The sequence below is a fragment of the Pyxicephalus adspersus genome, chromosome 2 (assembly GCF_032062135.1).
Source record: "Pyxicephalus adspersus chromosome 2, UCB_Pads_2.0, whole genome shotgun sequence".
NCBI classification, from domain to species: domain Eukaryota; kingdom Metazoa; phylum Chordata; class Amphibia; order Anura; family Pyxicephalidae; genus Pyxicephalus; species Pyxicephalus adspersus.
In genome coordinates, this window is record NC_092859.1 from 143,858,738 (window position 1) to 143,881,456 (window position 22,719).

At 37.5% G+C, this 22,719-nt stretch overlaps 1 protein-coding gene across 1 annotated transcript in view; it reads right to left on the minus strand.

Annotated features, from left to right (window-relative positions):
* The window catches only part of SLCO3A1 (solute carrier organic anion transporter family member 3A1), a 212,853-nt gene that overhangs the window by 16,554 nt on the left and 173,580 nt on the right, over positions 1 to 22,719 (minus strand). Inside the window, exons 5-8 of the mRNA XM_072402691.1 lie at positions 22,315 to 22,479; positions 21,220 to 21,418; positions 15,745 to 15,880; positions 10,631 to 10,806 (exon numbers count right to left, since the gene is read on the minus strand). Of these exons, the coding sequence (XP_072258792.1) occupies positions 10,631 to 10,806; positions 15,745 to 15,880; positions 21,220 to 21,418; positions 22,315 to 22,479 (676 nt within the window). The remainder of the gene's footprint in view (positions 1 to 10,630; positions 10,807 to 15,744; positions 15,881 to 21,219; positions 21,419 to 22,314; positions 22,480 to 22,719) is intronic.

Consider the following 22,719-nt stretch of genomic DNA (forward strand, 5'->3'; position numbering starts at 1 on the left):
AGTAATAATACAAATGAATAGCAAATGTAGTTTTATCTACCCATGGATTTGATACAAAGGTTAGTTACAGTATTAGTAAAACTGGTCTAATTTTGTTTCTAACTTCTATGGTATGATTATTATTATTGAGGAGTATTTATATTGCACCAACATATTACACAGCACTGTACATTAAATAGGGGAACTTTATATTCAATGATGCAGAAAGCTAAATACTTTAGAATATAATCATTGGGGTTTACCACTATTAAATGAAACAGCCAAATTACAAAGATAAATATGAAAACATACAAAAAGCTGTCAGAACCCTTTCAAATTGTCATAAAAATGTTATTTAATCCGTGGTCATCTGGCAAATGTACAGAATATTCTTCAGTCTGTGTAGTCTAATGGACATGGAGGATTTAGGTTTTGACAGCCAATCCTTGTGCCTGAGGGTTGCTGGAGGACCAGAGCACTATGACACAGCTGTGAAATCTAAAACATCATATAGCAGGCCTTCCTAGAAAATATGACAGGATACCAACTAACAGCCCCATGTAACAAGAGATAAGTGATAAGATAAGAAGGTATGTTGTCCCTGGGGAATTAGAGATAGGTTTCTAATGACAGAAGTCACCTACAAGAGGAGGCTAGCAGAGTATCTGATAGGAGCTTGTCACTGTGAGATTAGATTCAGATTCCTAATTGTAAAGCAAAACCCCAGGCAATCCCAACATAGCATAAGAAAAGATTAAATAACAATGATAGTGTGTTATCCACCCTATTTGACATATCGGGGCCACATCCCTCCTGCAACAGGATATACATCAAAATCACAAAAGATTTCATTTACAATTCAGACTTTAGAGGCCAAATACACTTACATTCGAAAATATTTGCTAATTATAGAATATTGTGCTTTATTAAATACCAATAAAATCACTGGCAATTAAAACTTAATTAAAAAAAAAATGCAAAAACAGTAAACTTACCTGACCCCGGCCAAATAGCCTTAAATACAAATTGGCATTTTAAGACAATGGATGTGAAATATATGTAGAGAATACCAGATTGACTTCACTGGATAATGCCAAAAAAACAGGCACTTTTTCCAAAAGTTCTTAGACTTTGAACCTTTCCAATGCCTTTTAGAACACATGTATTTAACTTTTAAATGGTGCATGTACTGATAATAGGTTTTATGTAAATGTGTGGGGAATGTTCAGTTCACAGTGTTATATATAAAGTTAATAGTACAGTAATAACTAGCCGCCACTTAAGGACAGGAATAAGAGATGTTGGCAAATGTGTTTTGATCTGGAAAATGTGCGGGTACATCTCATTGGTGAAGTGAAACTTCACATATAGAAATTGTACAGCCTACACGTTATATTTGTACTACACAGAATAACGCATAATAAAGTACAGTTATCTGGGTGCCCCCAAAGGAAATTGAAAATTTGACCTACCTAGGATGTCCAGATAAAGAGAATAGGCTACCATGGCCTAGCACCTCCCCGGTGAATTCTTAACAATAAGATGTCATCTCCAATCCTCCTTAAAAATATACCTGGGTGGTAAACAAGAGGTAGGGCATTTGACGGCAGGGTCCAGGGCAGTGGCAGTCTATGGCTGTGATGTGGAAAGCCCTTCTCAGAATAGCAAAATCTTCACCTTTGTTTACCTGTTGCTCTACCTCCGGTTTACCTCCTAGGTTCCTTGGGTTGACAGGAGAGGACATCATAGATGAATGGTCCATTTTTTTAAAGCACTGGATTGGGAAAACAGATATTTGTAATTGTTTCCTAAGTACTGTTATCCTTTTATGAGTGCTGGGTTGCTGGTCAGGAAGTTCCAGATGGTGGTCAGTTCTGACTTCAGATCGGAACAGGCTGCAGCAATGGCACGGTACTTAGCATCATTTAGAGAAGGCTGTGGCCGATGTCACAAATGTGGTCAATGCAGCCTTGCTGAATTTGCTAAGCCGTTTGGCCACTCCACCCGGGATATGTTGACTTAATAATGTGCTGAAACCTAGACCTTTTTAAAAAATATATTAATTCTGACTCTTCTAGATGAGTACAGCTGGATTCAATTGCACATGGATTTTTTCTGTTTCGATAACCTCTAGCTTACATAAACTTATCACATTAATATGGAAAACAGAAAATATATTTGTTTTGTACACAGAAACCAGTCAGATGTCAGCTTTCATTCTGTGGACGGTATCCATAATGTAATAATTGAATGCTTCTTGGTTCCAGTGGGAAAATTAATTAAAGTTAGCATCATCCAGTATTCTAACAATTTTATTATCTTTGCTTAACAACCCCACTTTTTGTATGGTGGTATATTAAATACAGAAAACATGGGAAATCAGAACAAGATAAAAGTATCTAATGGTGTACAACTGTTTTAAAACTAGGTAATACCAATTAGATTATAACATTCTTTAGTTCTATGCACTCACCCAACCGTGAAATCATTACGTGGGCTTAAATTTGATCAGAGGTAATGTGGTAAATGTTATTTGTTGTACAGAACAAGCAAAACAATGAGAGTCCATTATATTGCAAAAACTGAATGAAGGAAACTGTTTATATATTACAATTGTACAACAATAAATACTTTTGTGAACTTTGTACTTGAACATTTAACTCAAGTCAATATTTTTTATAGTTTTTGGATAGAGAAGGAAAGAGTAAACATTAATTTTTGAATTTTAATTTACAGGACATGAAGGTATAAAGGAAAATAAATTACAAATTTGGCATTAACTTAGACATGTCTAATCGGGGCTTTTACATGAAACATGTAAATGACTTCCTTGGTTAACAACCTAGAACAGGCAAAAAGCAGATGATGTCAAAGAAACTGTAGAAACTCCCATTCACTTTATGTTTTCAAGATCAATTAAGCCAATAAAGCCAGTAAAGTAGCAATTTTAGAAGGAGAGCTCTACAGTGGAAGTCTGCTCTAGGGATGAGCAAGAATGCCTCCAGCATTCTCGTGAAAATTTCCTCGGACTTCTGATGGGTCCGTAAAATTTCTGCATGAATGAATGCAGCCCTGGGAATTCTTTGCGTCAGTGTGCAATCCCCCGGTACTAGAGGTTAAATGGGGACAAGTTTCCCCATTCAAAACCTCTAGTGCTCTGAGATCTAGTGATCGGAGAGCACTAGAGGTTTTGTATGGGGAGACCTGTCCTCATTTAACCTCTAGTGCCGGGGATCGTACACTGAGTTAATCAATGAATGCAGCAATCATCTTTTTTTTTTTTTTTTGAATTTTTTTTTTTTTTATGAAAATTCGATCTCGATCGGCGAATTTACACCAGCCGTTCTCGCTTACAGTTTCGGTAAGCACAAACGGCCAGATTCACCACGAGATTGAGTTTAAAAATCTTGCTCGCTCATCCCTAGTCTGCACATTTTCTTTGCCAATTCTCTTCCACATAACCTTGTTGATCATTTTTGTTTCCACTTTAACTACCTATGTATAAAAAAAACAAAATCATAGCTATGTGTTAGTATACATGTCAGTGACTTAAGGGGGGTGAAGCTAAGGTTGGTTGGAAAGCCACTACATACAGTAATAATGTAAAAAAAAATGTAGCCGTTGTGAGTGGTTTTCTGGCTGTTTTATGCCACCCTCATTTTAATAATGAAGAAACATGCCCAGTGACTACAGGGCAGCACCTCCAAATGTAGCCAAGCCATGAAGAAACGGCCATAATTCTATAAACTGCAAGACTGACAATAAGCTAGCTGGAAAGATTAAAAAATTGGTACCCGTAGACATGAGGGTGTGACTATGGACTTTTCTGAAATACCAATGGAAATTTAGAAGAAAGCCAGATCATAGTAGATAGTAAATCACTGGGTCACCAGCAGATTTATTAGGGGGCTCTTGTAAACTTCTCACCTTACTGGCTGTCAGCCTTCTGCCCCAAAGAAGGAACAGCAGTGCTATTTGGCAGCTAAAGCTTCAGCAGAAGTATTAGAAGTATGATAAACAATCTGCAAGCCAAACTTCAGCATCTAACATATTTCCATGTGAAGTCAGATACCTGGTTCCATGCTGAGCACTGTGGTTTGATGTGAAGCCCCCACCTGAATGTCAGATGTCTAGTTCCTGTCTGTACTCTGTGGGAGCTGGTTGATGGAACTATGGGGAATCAGGGATGCTAAAAGCTCTTCAGGGGAGAAAAGAACAATGGCAGGGTAGAAAAGACAGGTAAAGATTTTGTGTACAAACAGTCCTTAGCTTTAGGTTTTCATTTTGGAATCATAATCCCTTTAATGCACCTCTCAGCTCCATTGCATGGATTGTAATGACACATCCTAATAGGAGTGCAGGCTATCCTTTAAACAAACTGCAAGAAAGCTTCACTTCTATTAAAGGGGCCCTTCTATGAGAATTGAAAGTCTGCTTTACTGTCATCCCCACTATACCCCAAAACAAATTGCTGGAAATAATGGAAAATTAAGAATAAAAGATACTTATGTCAACGTTAGCTTTCATTTACTACCTGAAGATGCTGGTGATGTTATTGTTGCTTAACCTCTGCCTTCCAAGAATTCTCACAAGATTGTCAATGCCGTGACCATGCCAATTTATAAAGTGGTCCCATAGGATTGGAAACCCAAGACATCATGAGAGTTAAAGAAAATACAAAAGAGGACTTCATATACTTACCTTTGTGGTGGGCATTTCTTAAAAAGCCACTTTATTACTTCTGTCAACCCACAACAGTCTGCAAAAATTCAAAGGTTGGAATGGATTGACTTCCTATTGCCCCCTTACTTCCTGTACAAGCCACATCAGTGATAAGGTCACAGACCTGGAGAATGTAAATTCTTGCAAAGGCTGGACACAAGTGAAGCAGAACTTCCAGAAACAGGCTACTATTAATGTAAGTATATGTCTTCTTTAGAAAGTATCATGCAAGTATTATGCAAGCGCCAGTGTTCCGGCAGGTATAATTTAAAGGGGACCACTCACTAAAAGCTTGTGAAAGCTGTGATTGCTGAACAACTACCCATGAATGTTAATTTCATTGATGTAAAGCTGATTTTTCAGATTCTCGAGTGTCAGTCACACACAAGAGACTTTTGTGCAAATACCTAGGGCAGCACTGTGGCTCAGTGGTTAGCACTCCTTGCAGCGCTAGGTCCCGGATTCAAATCTCGGCTAGGACACTATATGCATGGAGTTTGCATGTTCTCCATGTGTTTATGTGGGCTTCCTCCCACATTCCAAAATCATGCTGTTAGGTGATTTGGCTTGCCCACCATAATTGACACATGACAATGGTAGGGACATGAGAATGAGCACTATGAGGGACAGCTAGTGACATGACCATAGACTTTGTAAAGCGCTGCGTAATATGTCGGTGCTATATAAATACTGTGTAATATTAATATTAATAATATCTGTGTGGCCATTAGCTGAACACTTAAACTGCATCTTCATTCTTGAAGTTATTCAGAAGCTGTAAAAGGAAGAGGATCAGAACACCAGACAAGCTTTAGATTTCAAACCAGGTTAGAAATGGAACCATACACAATCTCCAAATGAAGGATCTACTTTAAGTAATGACATGGTTGCAAAAAGTATATAGAATTCATGAAATTTTGCACCCTCATGTTCACAATTCAGAACCTGCAAAAATACCCAGAATTTTTTATTGAGAAGATCAAAGTCTTTCTGCAGGAATGTACTTTAGGTAAAGGTGTAGTTCTATGCTGCATGGTCTGTATGGGGTTAAACATTCTTCTCCAGTCCATTGCCAGTAGCAGTAACATCTAGTGTAATGTGCAGTATCAGCAATTTCACAAAGCTCTAATACATGATCTTCCTTCACCTCTATGTATTTTGAAAACCGTAGTGTTGTGAATTTGATAAGTGCTGTAATAATGACAACGATGAAACACAACACAGCCTGCAGTGAATTCAATGTAAACCATTGAAATTTTGAGTGAAATGTCAGCATGGGAGAGCTTTGCAACCCTTACACAGCTTTGTCATAGAAAATTCTCTATTGAATGAGGACAGCTAATGTGGTTTGAAATATCATGTGGGCAGGTATACACCATTCTTCATAAGAGGAGATTTGCAGAGGCTTTCAGCCTGAATGGGGGAGTGTGTCAGACCTAACGCCCATGTAATCATCCTTCTTCCCCAGAGACATGCAAGCAAATCAGTCTAGACCTTGGTTAATGATAGCGATCTTGGATGAAGCAGACTTAACTGCAGCACTGCCAGAGAAACTGACTGAAGACTTGGAGATATATATATAGCAAGCAGTAGATTCCAGACATGTTTGCTTACCTAGGCCTGCCTTTGATGGTCTTGCATATTTGGGAAGTTATGAACTTTCAGGACAAGTGCAAAGGGCAAATTCATTTTGAATTTTAGAGATACAATCATCATTTATAGGGCATTGGGTCTGCAATGAATGCAGAGAGCATGCAGAATTAAGTAAATCAGGTCGTGTGTAGGAATCAATAGTCAAATCAATTATAAAATCTATGATTCACCCTCTCCAGACAACAACACAGCCACTGTCATATTCATGGAATATTTATCGGGTGTATATTGCTAGGAATGGGAAACCTGGATGTGCATAAATCATCATATTCTATTGAGAAAATATGTGCTCAATAAATGTGCCTCAAAACTACAGCAAACAAACCTATCAAATGTAATGTGAATAAGCTATGAACGATCAATATTTCCTCTGCAACATTCACTGCCTAGTTTTTTTTAAATACTAGGCAGTTAGGCACGTTTCTTTATCTTTTATGATGAGACCTCATAATGTACTGGGATGCTAAATGCCATTTTGGACCCATGGTGATCTGCAGTGTTCTGCTGCATTTAAATGAATGGGAGAGGTTGGGAACAATTTTTGCATGTGACTGTGGCAGATTGCAATGTGGTTCCAAAAAGTGACATATTGTCCCTGTAATATCCCCCTCCTATTGTGTGTAAATTCCCCCACCTACTAGATTGTAAGCTCTTCGGGGCAGGTTCCTCTCCTCCTGTATCACCGTCTGTATTAGTCTGTCATTTGCAACCCCTATTTAATGTGCAGCACTGCATGATGTGTTGACGCTATATAAATCCCGTTTAATAATAATAATAATAATAATAATAATAATAATATTGTGTAATTCACTACCTGAAGATGCTGGTGATGTTCATGTTGCTTAACCTCTGCCTTTCAAGAATTCTCACAAGATTGTCAATGCCGTGACCATGCCAATTTATAAAGTGGTCCCATAGAATTGGAAAACCAAGAGGCCATACTGTGGTCCAAGAAAACCTGCCAGCATCACGACAGTTAAAGAAAATACAAAAAAGGACTTCATATACTTACCTTTGTGGTGGGCATTTCTTAAAAAATCCCCCCACCTACTAGATTGTAAGCTCTTCGGGGCAGGGTCCTCACCTCCTATATCACCGTCTGTATTAGTCTGTCATTTGCAACACCTATTTAATGTGCAGCACTGCTTAATATGTTGGCGCTATATAAATCCTGTTTATTAATATTAATAATAATAATATTGTGTGGTTGTTGTGCTGCGATAGCTATGGCCACCACTGGGTGCCCTAACAAGCCCATAAGCCGTTGCGGATTTCAATATTTATAACATAAATTCAACAGAATATTGTTTAATCAGTTTAAATGACACCTAAAAAGCAGTGGCCCAATTCAAATCCAAATACTAACCTTGGCAGTGCGCCATCTTCATGCTTACTGTAGTTTAATAATCTCAGAAAGTATTAAAGCCAAAAGATAAGCATGATAGCCATGATCATACCAATATTAGAAACTCATCAGTAATGGCAAGTCTTATATTCTCACCTTCCTTTATGCTGATCTAATTGTTGTTATTCACACAAGTTGGGGTATATCTGTACATATTTAATGTCTTTGCAGATAAATTCTCCAATGTTTGCTCCACATTGCTGCTAGCTACATCTATCACTACGTACTGTTGTTGTTTAAACTATGACACTTTTTTTTATGCATGTGCACTTTTTACATTTTATTTTGCAATCTGATTATTATGTGCCTTTATTCCTATTAATTAACATCATCTGTTTTTGCTATACTGTGCTATTCGTGGTGTAAACATAAGTAAATGCTATGACAAAAAGCATGGGAATATACCAGATCTATCATATATATATCACATTTTATATATACATATGAAATAAAGTTTTACATTTGCATAGCTTGTTATTGGGATATGTTTCTGCTAGTATATGGGAGAGATGACACCATTGTAATAAGAACCCACTGCACCATTTCCTTGTTTCTCTATGAGATATTTTATAGTTTTAATTTTGTGCATGTCCTTTATCACTTTCCATATTATCTTATCATTTCCCAGAATGTCTGGGAACAAAAACAGAGACCACAGATAAAAAATAACTTGCATCTCTTTAGCATAACCAACCATACCAATATATTTTCATCAAAATGGGAATTACTGAGCAAGAACTGAAAACAATATTACATATGTACATCTATGTGTATTCATCTTTGGTAAATGGATGACCGTGAATAAATGGAAATTTCTGTACCAACTAACAAAATCATGGCATGAGTGTCATTTGACTTTGCACAGATGTCATATAGTCATGAGCTCTACACGCCTGACAGCTGCAGTATATTTGGAAACTTGTTTCAGCTTCTACAGGAACAAAGACTTCTAATCAAAACCCACCGGAGATTTTACCTTTTAAAGAACGCTGGGACTGACTGCTGACAAGTTGCAGCACTGCTCATAGCTGGTGAATAGGAAATTCAGTTATTGTCAACAAGTTAAAGTAGCCACTATTCTTTTCAATGCTCCAAAAGTGACATCCATGAGCATTGTTGTTTAACCTCTGAGTGACATCTAATGAACATTTTACTGGCAAAGCTTACAATTGATATCTCTTTCCAGTTCAGTTTGGTTAGTCAAAGAGGTGAAAAGCAGGGACAGAAACAATGAATGTCACTGGCAGCATTAACAGCTTCTATTAGGCTTAGTCCTTTGGAAATGGAGGATGAGAAGGACCCCGTTGGGAGGTGCACTGGCCAGAGCTGTGGATCATGTCTCCCGTATGGTTGGCGGGTTGTGTCTCTGGTTCTGGCATCATGACGTCACTAGGGGGGAAGTTTCTTCCCCTTTGAGTGACACACAGCTCCCCGCACATATGCAGTCCGGAGCCCATAAGTTTAGTGGTCCGTAGGCCTGAAAATGTTAGTGACCACTGGAAATGCATGTGCATGTATGTGTGTGTATAGGTCTCTGGGTAAAAGCTAGATCCTCAATCATACCCCACCACCACATTCCCTTCTTGTAACACATCCTACTTTTTTATTTTTTACCTTATTATGTGACCAAAATATACTCACTTAAATCTGCTGTCCCGGACATTTGACAGTACTATGTAAAGATGCTGGGGAAGGATGATCAAGAGCTGCAGATGTGGCCGCGTCTGATGATCTCCTACCCTTTACACTAACTACACTGCCTCTGCATGCCTTTCATGCATCTTTACTGGACCCCACCACTGGACGGTCAATAGCATCCATAGTACGCTGGCAGGCACTGACCTATACATCTGGCCTCATTTGTTGTAATCTGAGGAAGAGAAACGACTTGGGATTGAGGTATAATGTGACCATAGTATTAGGCGAGTACATTTAGATATATTTGTTTCTAACAAGTCTTGGTTTTGGGGAAATTCCAACCCTTACAGCAGTTTAGTGAATTTGCAGAAAAGAACCAATCAGATGCAAGGAAAAAAATAGAATATTCCTTGAACATGATTGGATTAGTGAAGTCAGTAGATCCTTTTCTAACTTACTAGGCTAGGTAAAGTATCCCTTTTTTTCAAATTCAATTGCTATATCAATAGCCTATTTTGCTTTATTAAAACAACCCCAATGCATTGAAAATCTCTTTAAAGCATTATCTACGCATCTGTCCATATCCTCTTTGTATAATAAACTTTATATTTACCAAACCTGGTAAATGTGACCACATGTGATATGAAAACTAAGTAAACTATCCAATCATCCAGTATTCACGCAGGCAGGCCCTTGCAATATGAAGGTGTTAGATCTAAAGGAAACTGCGCAGTTAGATTTTATTATGTTCAGTAGGGCTTAGATTAGGCATTCACTATTACAGTAGTTGTAAGCTATGACCAGCAAATAATTACTATTTCTTGCGAAACCTTAACATAGAAGATCAACTGTTGTCTCCTGCACCACTTATTATTATTATTATTATTATTATTAATAATATTATTAACAGTATTTATATAGTGCCAAAATATTACGTAGTGCTGTACATTAAATAAGAGTTGCAAATGGCAGACAGACATAGACAGTGACACAGGAGGAGGAGAAGACCTTGCCGGAAAGAGTTTACAATGTAAGATTTCCGATTTCAGCAGATCTGATTGCCACCAACAAACGCAATCTACAATAAAGCAATATAGTATTTAACTTGAGTCCTAGCTGTATTCTTGGTGCAATAAGAAATAGTTGTGCTCATTATTTTCGTGGCAGCAGCAAAAGTTTGTATTATTTAGTGCTCCTAATACAACAGCCCAGGGGGCATCTCCGCTATCTCACCTGATAAGAATAATGACAGATGGAGTCTGGGCCATTGCGCCAATCATGCTGCAAACACACATCACACACAGGAATGTGAGAAAGGCCTCCTGGCATCCAGGGCTGGGACATTTTCCAGGAACAACTGTGCTGTTCTCCATAGGGACAGACATGACACACGAGCAGCCAGTCAGATTCTAGATGAAAAAAAAAATGTAAAGCAAAGGGTATGCAAAAGATTTTTTTTTGTGCCATTTATAAGCAAGTTATCAAGAGGAACTGCCAAATGGCAATTAAGCAGTGCATAGTAATCTACCAATTATCATAAGCTTTATTTATATACACACCTCGCTTTAAACTCCCACTGAGAACATCATTTACAGAGGATTAATAAATATTTTTTTTCTTTCTCCATATCAGAACAACACCTACTTACAGAAGCTTTTGTATAAAAGAGTTCATTGCTAAGATTATGGGAACATTCACTTAAGCTGGTTGAAGATGATGGACTTTGTGGTTGCCAAGCACTGTTGTGAATAAGAAGTAGAAGACTTGCATATGCTGAACAAATAAAAGAAATAAAAATGTTACCTTCTAACATGTTACATTGAAGAACCAAGACATAAGGCTGGCTACTTTGGGTAGCCATGTTGGATTGGTGTATGGTGGGTATTCCTATCATGTTCTGCCCTTCATTGTCACCTGTTTATTGTAGTCATTGCTCATGACTAGGGTAGTGCAGATCCCATGCCCCTGATCCTTTCTTCTTTTAACCCCCCCCCCTTTCATTCACTCCTTCCTCCACCGATACTTACCCCTCTCTCTATACTTTAATCATTTCTTAATCTTCCTTTTTCTTGCCAACCTTTCCCCTTCTTACCCCCTTCCCCTTTATCAAAAACTCAACACCTTTTTGAACCTAAAACTGTCTGGCAAGCAGCCGTTTATTTATACACAACAAATAATTTAACATAACATTTGCATAAATAACCATAAATACAAAATAACTATATATTATTTTAATTAACCATAAATACCATACATAACATTAATAATAACCTTCAAACTGTAAATAGCTATAAATAACTATTAATAACTCTTAATAATAACCTTTTTAATACCTCCCAACATTTCAAAATATTAACACCCCCCAAACTTTAGACTATCCTTTCAGTCTACTTCCATTAGTTATTTACCCAGGCTGCAGGTCTTGGAAGGTCCCGCCTCCTGTTGCAATAGTTGCAACCCACCATTACCACCGTTATGGTCCCTAGGCCCAACCCTGCCTCAAGGGCCCACCCAAACCAACTTAAAGGGGCACTCCACCACCCAGGATGCCCCTTCACCACTGAATTACCACAGGCCACTTACCTTCCCCCAGACCCCAAGCGCCAATATACTAACTCGCCTAAAGTCCAGGGAGGGTGGGTGGGAATGTTCTTCTTGTAAAAACTGTGACGACTTCCGACACAGCCCCCCCTATATCTGTGCCCTTATTCCACCCCCCCTTGGACTTTCCCTTATCCCTTTCTGCTCCTCCCAACGCATCTTTCAAATCTTTAACTCTTTCTCCCTTCTTTCCTTCTAACTCCCCCCTTTTCATCCTTCGCTGGGCAGCCCCTTACACTACTGTCATTAAGGCCCTGCTCCTATTTTGCAGTGGGCCTTTCTTTCTTTGAGGGATAAATGCTCCAAAAATGGAGAACAACAAAAACACTGTAATATGAATAAGTCAGTGTTAGGTAGAATTCGGCAGCATTCGGAGCTCCTCTATTTCATGTCTGTGTTGGTCGCCATCCTAGAAAAGCCCCTACCACATACTGCTCATGTTATCTGCGGTTTAGGAATTTAAACTTTCTTTTCTCTGCCCTGTGTTACCTTCTAAACTCCTCCGATTCAAAAAAGATGCTGGACAACTATATAAGAAATTTCGAATTATTTAAATTTTGGCTGGTAGAACATTATGTATATTTTAGTTATTCCTGAAATCTGGGCCAGCTGTAAGAGGAAAAGTCTATGAAAGCAGGGAGAACATGTCAACATTTATGAATAAAGCTTAGCGGGTCTGAGGTTTATAAAGTGAGTCATTTTTATGGGTAATAGGGCAGGCATAAATCAAAAGTATATAGAGTAAATAAGTAAGATAAAAGTAATACAAGCTTTATAATGTTTATTTAAAGAAAAAGAAGTTTATGCTTTTTCTGCATGTTTTTGCACTTACAGTACCAAATAGATATAACAAAATGTTTCCTATTGTATATTTAACAGATCAAACTGGAGTATATACAAGTATAAAGATAGGGATTATGTATTCCTATAGCAGACCCCAAAAACAAGGGCGCCAACATGGGGGACAAAGGGGATAAGGTACCAGGCCTGGGTCAGTAAAGCTTTTATTCAGGGACAGCTGACAGCTGGCAAGTTGTTCTGGGGACCCCAAGATCTAGCAAGTGCTGGATCTGTTCTAATGTACTGACTCCCCTGTGTGTTATTCCTGTCTTTCGACTTGACTTTGGCAAAGCTGGAATTTTTGGGCATAAGGGAAGTGTGGCAGGGGGTCCAGCTAGCATTGGGCCCAAAAATACTGTATATGATGATGACCCTGCATGAAAACAATGACAGTAACCACAGCAACCAACCAGAACTCATGGTGCTTCCACTAATCTGAATGATTTCTAGGTACTAGTACCATTTGTACAGTATCACTGCATTTTACAGGTTGTACTGTACACAATACAGAAACTAATTTTCTTTTTATAGTCAGACACTGTCATACACAAAACATTTTCCTTGTTCATGCACCAGGGGATCTGCTAGGCTATCCCCAGAATTACAATCCTGGCTAATGTTGTGCTAATTTAGTCCTGCGCTACTTGACCATAATGTGCAACTCACCCTCCAATTTTTCTCCTACTTTAGAGATGAGAACCCAGTAAATTGTATCTGTATTAACAGTGAGAGAAATAAGTGTGTGCTGAAAAGGCAAATAGCCTATTCTTAATGAATAGGAGATGAGAGAATTATCAATGAATCAGCACGCATTTTATTCCCAGTCTGTAATTGTCTCAATAAGATGAAGACTTGGGAAGCAGGAAATTGCTTCCTATGGTTAATGCTGTGTTTAAAATGAGCTATCTGTACTATAGCACTTATCTAACATTGTACAAATAAACAAAATTTGAATGAGGGAGATTACAGTCATTCTTTCTGAAAAAAGCAAATATACAAGTAATAAAAATTCAATATGTGGCCATGGATTTTCTAATATTCCTTCCCATATGTTCCTCACTTATATTTACCATGGGACTGGTTTATTAAAGTACTCAAAGACTGGAGAAGATACACTTTCATCAGTGAACCTGGGTGATCCAAAAAACAGTCTGAGAAGTTTGAGCCGTAAGGGCTCCTTCACACTGCAAGCACTAAACAAAAAGGTAGAACTGATTGGCTTTTCTAGAAGGTGCTGACTTTGGCTTTGAGCAGGCACTGGCTTGCTCTTTACAGGTGGGGACTGGTGTTTTTACCAGGCACTAACTACCCCCACAAACATTGCACATGTAACAGGACAATAAGTCTCACTCCAATGATGTCATATCACATAAAATACACGGAGGGTTTACTGATGTGGTTCACCCTAAATTGGTCTCTTCATTAAGGAAAATACCTGGTGTGAAACACTTTAGCTCAGAAGTATCCTTACTGGGACCTTTGTCTGTATATGTTGAAAGCAATGAAACTCTTTTGGATAGCATCATAGGTTTGCAGCTAACTCGAGCTATACCAAGCTCTGGACAGACCTGTACCCATATCTGGCAGCCTTAGGCCTACATATTGGGCTTTTGGAGCAGAGACATCCAGGTTCTTATTTACAGCCACCTGCTAGAGATTTTTTCTGTGCTGACATGTATTTTCTAATAAATCCTATTGATTTCAAAATAATTTTCTGTGCCACCAAAATGGTCCAGCAGAATTTGCATGAAAGCCAATAGAGGCAAAGTAATAGCATGCATATGTCTCAGTGAGAACAAGTGAGTTTACATTGTCCTAACATTTTGCCAGATTTACAAAGTGTCACTAAATGGCAAGACTCGCTTGAAATGTGAACTAGCCCAGAAACCTCATATGCACATTTTGTCAATTAGCGAATACAGGGGTTCCCAACATGGCTTGGTGATCCATCATGAATTAGTAAATGACTAACAAAAATGATCACATTCGTTTCCTAATAGAGAGAACAGAATGATATGCCTCTGCCTCACGCCAACCCTCTCATAGAATAATGTCCGTTAGTTCCACTGTCAATGAGCACAATCACTAACAACCATTTCCAGTGGCAATTGTTAAGCATGAGTACATACTGTGGCTTAAGGATTTACTAAGGTATGTCTAAAAGCAAAAGTCTGTGGAATAGTCACTTCCTAAAAACAGGAAGGTATTGACTAGTACTATAGGTTATGGTCTGGATATAAAAACTCGCTGTCTGCTATTAAAAAAAATGGGTGGTGTTTTAGCAGCCCGAGACTAGTTTTCACCCTAATAGGGTAAAAAAACTACATCAGGAACAGTGGGCACAAAGACTCCTGGGCCCAAAAGTAGGCTATCCTTTAAGAGGCTTCCAGTGACTCTTGCTGTATTAATGTAACTAAAAACTTTCTGAATGTGAATACCATGACCTAGTATGAGCACTGTGACCTACTACAAATAATAAATATCTTCAGCTGCAAATTGGCAGCTTAAAGCACACCTTCCACTAAAATGTAAAGTCCATTTTCACTGGCCGGATCCACCCCCCCCATAGGGTAGAGCTGTGCATAATGCAGAAGGTGACGTCTCATGAGATGTTCTTGCAAAGGACTTGAATATCTTCTCTTGAGATTTCAGCTGTTTGGCATGCCCAGCAATATGGAAGTCAAGTATAAGGAATGTGTTTCAACTACATAGGGTATGTAGTTTCAGGAGTGGAAGGGGGTCCATGTAGTATTGCATTAGGTGATAGCCAGCATGCTTCCCACAGTTTTGGGCAAGTTAGAGAGTCCAATGCTCCTGGATGTTTTTGGTTCATTAAATAATGCCCATAAGTCACAGGGTTTGCACATGTTTATATTACAATGCAAGAGAGTCATTTTAGAACTTACCACTTTTGTGCAGCCAGCAAAGCAGGCAGACAGGTAGGTTATACCATCAGCACCACAGACAGGAGTGAAGGTGTCATTGTGACATTCACAGCCACTGTTACAGGGAGGCGGGTGATCGAATGAGTACCCCGAAGAACTAAGAAACAAAAAGAAAAACACCTACATTTGATTTACACAAAGTATAACCTGTAGGGTAAAAATCATATAAGACAATGGAGATATTTTTTTTAAATACATGTCTGTGATCTGTTACATGGAGCTCAAATTGGAAGCAATATCCAAAACCAAGAAATGTAATATAGAGGCCCCTCCCCAAGTAATGGTGGACAAAGGTCAGCCCTTGCTTGAGCATAAACCTTGTGTGCAAGAGGAAAAGCGCTATATGCACAACTTACAATGTCTATTTTAATTTTTTTTTAATTTTATGTATAAAAAAAAAACAACTAATTTTCATCAGGGCTTGGTACTGTTGAACAAAGTATGCATATGACTGATAACAGTGGAGATATTCTGAGATAATAGTTAACTAGCAACTGCATAGTCCCTTTGTACCTCTCAAAGATATTTTTTTTTTGTTTCTTTTTTTTACACAATAGTCTAAATAAAGCTAAATTTGGACTGCACATGCTGCTTTTGGCACTTTCTTTTTTGCACTCCCAAGAGTAAAAACTTGATTTGAGTTCCTAGTCTTTCTCAACTACATCAAAAGTTCATAGTATTAAATCAAATATCATTAAAGCTCACAAAATTTTACAATCTAACAGTTCAATCCTTGCACAATCATGTAATATAACAATCTACCAAAATGATCTAATTTATTTCCAATCAGCTGTATGAAGTTATAAAATGTGGCTTTTACCATATCCCTTACAAGATAACATTAACGGAAGCCTACCATTAATAGAAGCTTACCACTAGATCGACACTATATATAACGCATAGAAAACACAGGTGAGTAGAGGTAACTCACTACACAATCTTACTGTCAGTAGCAGGCAATCAGATTACAGATTCTATTGGCTGATGTTCACAGCCATTGTGGATACCTAGTTAGATTATGAGGGGGGATAAGCCAAAATGCCTGGGTTAGAGTTGCAAACAGTTTATGGAATCTTTGAAGATCAATTCCAGAGATCCCTTTTGAAGGGGTACTTTCTGTTATTCATTTTTGAGCAGAATAGGCAAGCTATTTTCAAACAAAAGGTATGAAAGGCCATGGAAATGTCATGGGGTGGGGAGTAGGGCATGTGCCAATGCTAAAATGTATATATTACTAATAATGATCATTAAAAATTGCATTTTATCCTACATAGACTTGTCAGCATTTCCATACAGCTCTAACACACACTGACAACATGACTATCTTGAGTCCACCCATTGTAAAGAACAGGGCCTAAGTTATCGCAGTCATTCTGTTCCATGGAACCCCGAAGTTTCTCTAGAGGCGGATAGGGGTTTCCCACACTCTAATGATGTTCATACAATCTATAACAGTGGTATTCTAGCCAGCACTGTAGGATATATTCCTTTCTACTGCTCACCAATTTACAGTTGGAGGCTTATATTTCCAATGATCATTAAAGCATTGTTTTTAGTATGGGTTCCCTGAGGCCAGAAAATTCTTTTAAGGGTTCCTCAGGGTAAAAACGTTGAGTGTGACTTATTTAGATTATTGTCTCTGGTGACACAACTAACCGGGATCAAAAGCAATGGACACGGTATAGGTTTTTCTTTATTTGTGGCAGCAAATGTTGCAGTTTTCACCCAAAGATCCTGAAGATTCTTTGTGAACCCTAACCTCATACCTACTCCTAAGCAATAAAATGTTAGTTGGATCAGAAGCTAAGCATGCAGGGCAATTTTGAAATCATTCTAGCACTTCTAGTAGTAGATGATTGCTCAGGACCCAACACTGAGTGGATGGGTTTAGATTTTTTTTCCAAAACTCAGCAGGAAGCTTGCTAGTAAGGCTTATTAGTATATAAAGTCTCAAGAAATATAATGCTGAGGATAACTGAAAAATAAAACTGGAACAAACAAAAATTTCATATATAAGTTATAAGTAATTATAAGTTAAAATATTTTTTACATGCTTTTAATTAAAAAAATATGGTGGCAAGAATCTAATAGATTGTGATTGAAAAACCTTCACTTTTCCCATGCACAAATGATTTTTTATAGGCAACATATTTTAAAATAGGTAAATTCAGTGGCCAACATTGTCCATATTTAGTCTATTATATAACTATCAGTTGGTTATTTTACTTCAGCCATCAAAGCTCTCTATTTCTCTAGTAAATTTTCTAAAAAGAGCTAACCGATTCACATTCATTTACTCAACCAAAGAGTAATTTTTCAAATGGCAGCTGTAATCTATGAGTCCAGGAGTGCATTGTATATGGTCTGTAACTTTATAAAGATCCATTATATCAAAGGATCATTGTCGGGAAAAGTAACACACTGTACTCTTTAAAGACTTTGAAACCGCAGGTGTGACATTTATTGCTGCTTAAAGCAGGTAAGAAGTGCACTTTGAACACTCTTGCCTGGTTTAAACATCAATAAATGCTGAAACTGTCTGAAATACTTTGTGAAGTGTTCTCTGTCACAGTATGGCCATTCTAGATATTTATGTATTAGACTAGCGGAAATCTATCTGCTATTTCTGAATTTTGAAAATGTCCCAGCTTTTTGTAGTAAGTTCTCAGAGCTTGATAAAATGCATTTAAAATTTTACAAATAAAGAAGATAGTGAATTACCAATATTTCATAGACTAGTGGAAGAACTGTAACAGATGCTATTGGTCCAAGGAATAAAGGGTGCCTGGTATTTAAAGCACATTACCCAAAATCTGGAGAACATAAGCCATTTCAATGCTTGAATATCTTTTCAACATTCTACTAGAACACTCCAAAATCTTCATGGGCACAGAGTTTGTATATTGATAAGAATTATGTGAAGTAAAAAGAAGAGTGATGTGTACTGACTATTTGTTGGGCTTTAGTTATTTTACCAACCTAAACCACTAACTTGCCCTACTTGCTACCCTTCCGACTTTTACTCATTGATCATGGAGTTATTGCACCTCCTTTTTCTTGAAGGCATAATTTATAGCCACAGAAACTTTAATGGCACTAATTTCTATGACTGTCAGAGTGTAAAATGCAGCTCTTCCACATACAGTAAAGCATTCCACATGTGTTCATGCATACCAACTTTGTCAAATCTATGCAGAAGCTACAAATTTACTTTAATACAATGCTGACTTTCTAGCAAACACAACTGCCAGATGAATAATTTCTTATGGGTGATACTTTATGGCTAAACAGAAACAAAAGAGAAGATTAGAAACCATCCCATAGAGTTTTACTAGCACTACATCAATGCTGGACGCTATTATAGTAATCACTGTGCTGGGAGCTACTTTGGGGATTACTGACACCAATTCTGGAGGTTTTTTATAGCAATCATGGATACCAATGTTGGATGTTTTCTTAGTGTCCACTGAAGCAAGTGCTAGGGTTTAACAATGTAATCAAAGCTAGGGGTCGATTCTGCAGCCAATGGCACCATTGCTATGGAGTTATTTTTGTGATCACTGACACTAATACTACAGGTTATTTTACTGACATCAATGTTACCAGTTTTAATTTTTTTTTACTGCAACCACTGACACCCTGTTGGGGTTTTTGTAATACCGATACTGACCTCAATACTTGGGAGTTTTATAGCGTTCACTGATGTTAAAATTGCATTTGCAGACACCAAGATTGGAGTTTATTAATACACCCATTAACACCAAAACTGTTTTTTTTTTTTTTTTACTGCAATCACTAATACCAATAATTCAATAAGCTGACACCAGTCTTAAGGGATATAATACCAGTCATTGACACCAGTGCTAGGGGATTTTATTGTGGCCACTGGCACTGATGATAGTGGTATTATTGTAGTCACTGACACTAATGCTAGGGGTTACTAATGCATCCACTGATGCAAATGCCAGGGGTATTATTGCAGTCAATGACACTAATACTGGGGCTTGTCAATGCATCCACTAATGCCAATGCCAGGGGTTGTTATTTCTCCCACTGACACCAATGCTGGGGTTGATTTAGCATCTTCCGACACCTATGATGAGGATATTTTTTTTTTCTCTTTTGATGTATTGTTTTTTAATACCTTCAAAATTTTAGGCTAAAAAATAAAAAGTATTATGTGTTTAACAAAAGTGAGGGTTCACGATGAGTGAAATGAGAAATATGCAAATCTCACAATAAGGCTCCTTTTTACTGACTATATTTTAACTTTGAATTACTAAAAAGAAATTCTTACAGCTTTCTCACTTGGGATATATTTCCAATACCAACACCCCCCTAATATTCCAATACCCACTTTCCTTCTCAGCAATTTGGTGACAATACTATATTCATATTAACTTTTAGAAGCTGTTAGAAGCTATTGCATTTTTCTGTCCAACTTGGAGTTACAGGAACAAAATATATCATTTTTTTAACGCTTTTCCCCAAAAGTCTTTATAACCTACAATTTTGATGACAATACCATTTTCAGGGGTTTAGCAACTCACTTCCAAAATCAGAAATGTAAATTAACTGCATGGCGGAAATTAGCCTAATTTTCCCAAAAATATCTCCGCTTGTGAAAATTGTTTTTTTAACACAAAAGTAAAATTGTGTGATCATTCTTATTGAGGGTGTCCTCCCAGAACATCAAATCTCTGTTTCCTTTGCAAAAATGTAAAATAAAAAAAAGTAGTAAAAAAGAAACACTTTAAACAAGAAGCAATGTACTGATTTCTTTATACGGTGTTTAAAGGTTTAATAAACCTATAGATACTGAATATTTAATCACATTGTATGAAAAAATGTTTTTATTTAATTTTCACACTATTATAAAGAAAGCAGCCACTTTATGTATCTATTTGTATAGACCGGACCTATTTGCAGCCGTCGATCAGGATTTATAAGAGTCGCTTTATTAATGTATTCAGATTCAGAACAATTAAGGATTAAGGATTAAGGATGAATGTCCCTGACTTTTTCCTTTTAATAGCTTTAAGTGGCTGTTTTTCCGAGTCACCTGCACAAAAAATAAAAAACCTAACAGAAGATGACTAAATATGGTGTATCCATATTGCCGGAGATTTATATAAGCACAGAAATGTGATAATAAGCAATAAGTACCCATGTCACTCCTAACTCCTTTTACAAAAGACCTTCCAAAAATTCTGGCTGGCTGACTTTACCAGCGTGTTCTGCTCAGCTTGTGTTATAGAGCTGCTCGGCTATAAAATCTTTTAGTGACATCTGTTTCATCGCTTAAATTAAGTAAACTTGACCTTTTGTACAGCAGTGGCTTAGTTTGGCAAAACTGCATCACTGAGCAGAAAGTATCAGTGGTTGGTATAAACCATGTTATGCTAACGCAGAAAATGGGAATTGGATAGTACTTACATGTTTCCATAGGGAACAGTTACTCCCGCTACAGGTCCTGTGTCACAGCCAAGGAAGAGGAAGGACACGTAGCAAGCTGTGGACACCAGGTTTACCAACATCGCCATTCTGATGGCACCCAGGGCAGATAAGCTTAGTTTCTTCACAAGAAGTCCTCCTAGGAAAATGCCTAAACAGGCACACGGTATTGCTGTCATTCCTAGAAGAAGGCAGAGTATTGTCACTGATTGTTTCTACCATTTTCCATAAGTTTTCATTTCAGCAAAAGGAAGGGGATTTGTCTGATCAGGTCTGTTAAATTACAGAACACACTTGTATTGTGTTGTATTGTAATTGTATAGCACAACTACTGCATTAGGAAAGTAGAAGTAAAACTATGAAATTGAAAGTTGTTAGTACAATGTCCATCTGACTTCATTTCTATTTCTATGACTTTATTTGGGCTTTAATTTGGCTATGTAATGATATACTGTATGTATGGGGGGCTGCTATTGCACGTCTCATTCCGAAGATAGATGCCCGGACCCAGGGCTAGAAGCATATTATTAATAAATGTCAGAACTAACTATCTCAAACAACATAAGATTCAAAGCATCAGTATGAGAAGAATTCCCAAAGAAGAGTTCAATAATGGTAACCTCCATTAATTTTTAATGATACTGGCCATTTAAACCTTATAAACCCTTTTGACCTTGATTATTGAATTCTGGACATTTGTTATTTGATTTTCATGACCATAGAAACTGAATTTTATTGCATCTAACTGATCTTTTAACACGATTTTGGACTTACTGGTGATTTATCTAGTATCGTTAGTTCTTATACAGGGTTCATATTTTAATAGAAACTCTTAGGATCCAAGGTCTGGGAATAGGCTTCCGGTTTAGCAAAGTTAAATAGCTCTTCTGTTGGAGTAGCCATATATTGAAACTGCATTCAAAGGGGTTTTTCAACACATAAAATTTAATGTTTTACAATTCAGCAGCAATACCAAATTGCACTTTTGAACAATTTAGCCACAGAGCTTAATAGGCATATCAAACTGCACGCAAATTAAGACATTTCTATATTGTGTGTCTCTATTTTCCCTCTTACCTAGCAGTTGATTGGCAGATGATGTTGTCAAGTTAAATTGCTGCTCTAGGTATTTCCCCAGGAAAGCTGCAAAGCCAGCTACTACAGCTATCTCCATGCAGGCTGCAAGAACGATGCAGGTGAACACAGGGTTGGAGAGCAGATGCTTTGTGACTTTTGGAATGACTGAAAAGAACAGAGATATTAATATTACCATCTCGGATGTCTATTTCATCTTGACATTCAGTTGTTTACCAGACATCCTATTCAATGTCCTAATAATTGTTTTTTCATTTTTCTTTCACAAAAAAAAAAACCCAGAGTTGTGCAGTTGACCAGGAGAAATAGAAAAATACAATAAGTAGGATCTGCTGCATAAAGAAAATTGTAATGGTGTCAAACAAGTTGTAATTGGTCTTGTCTTAA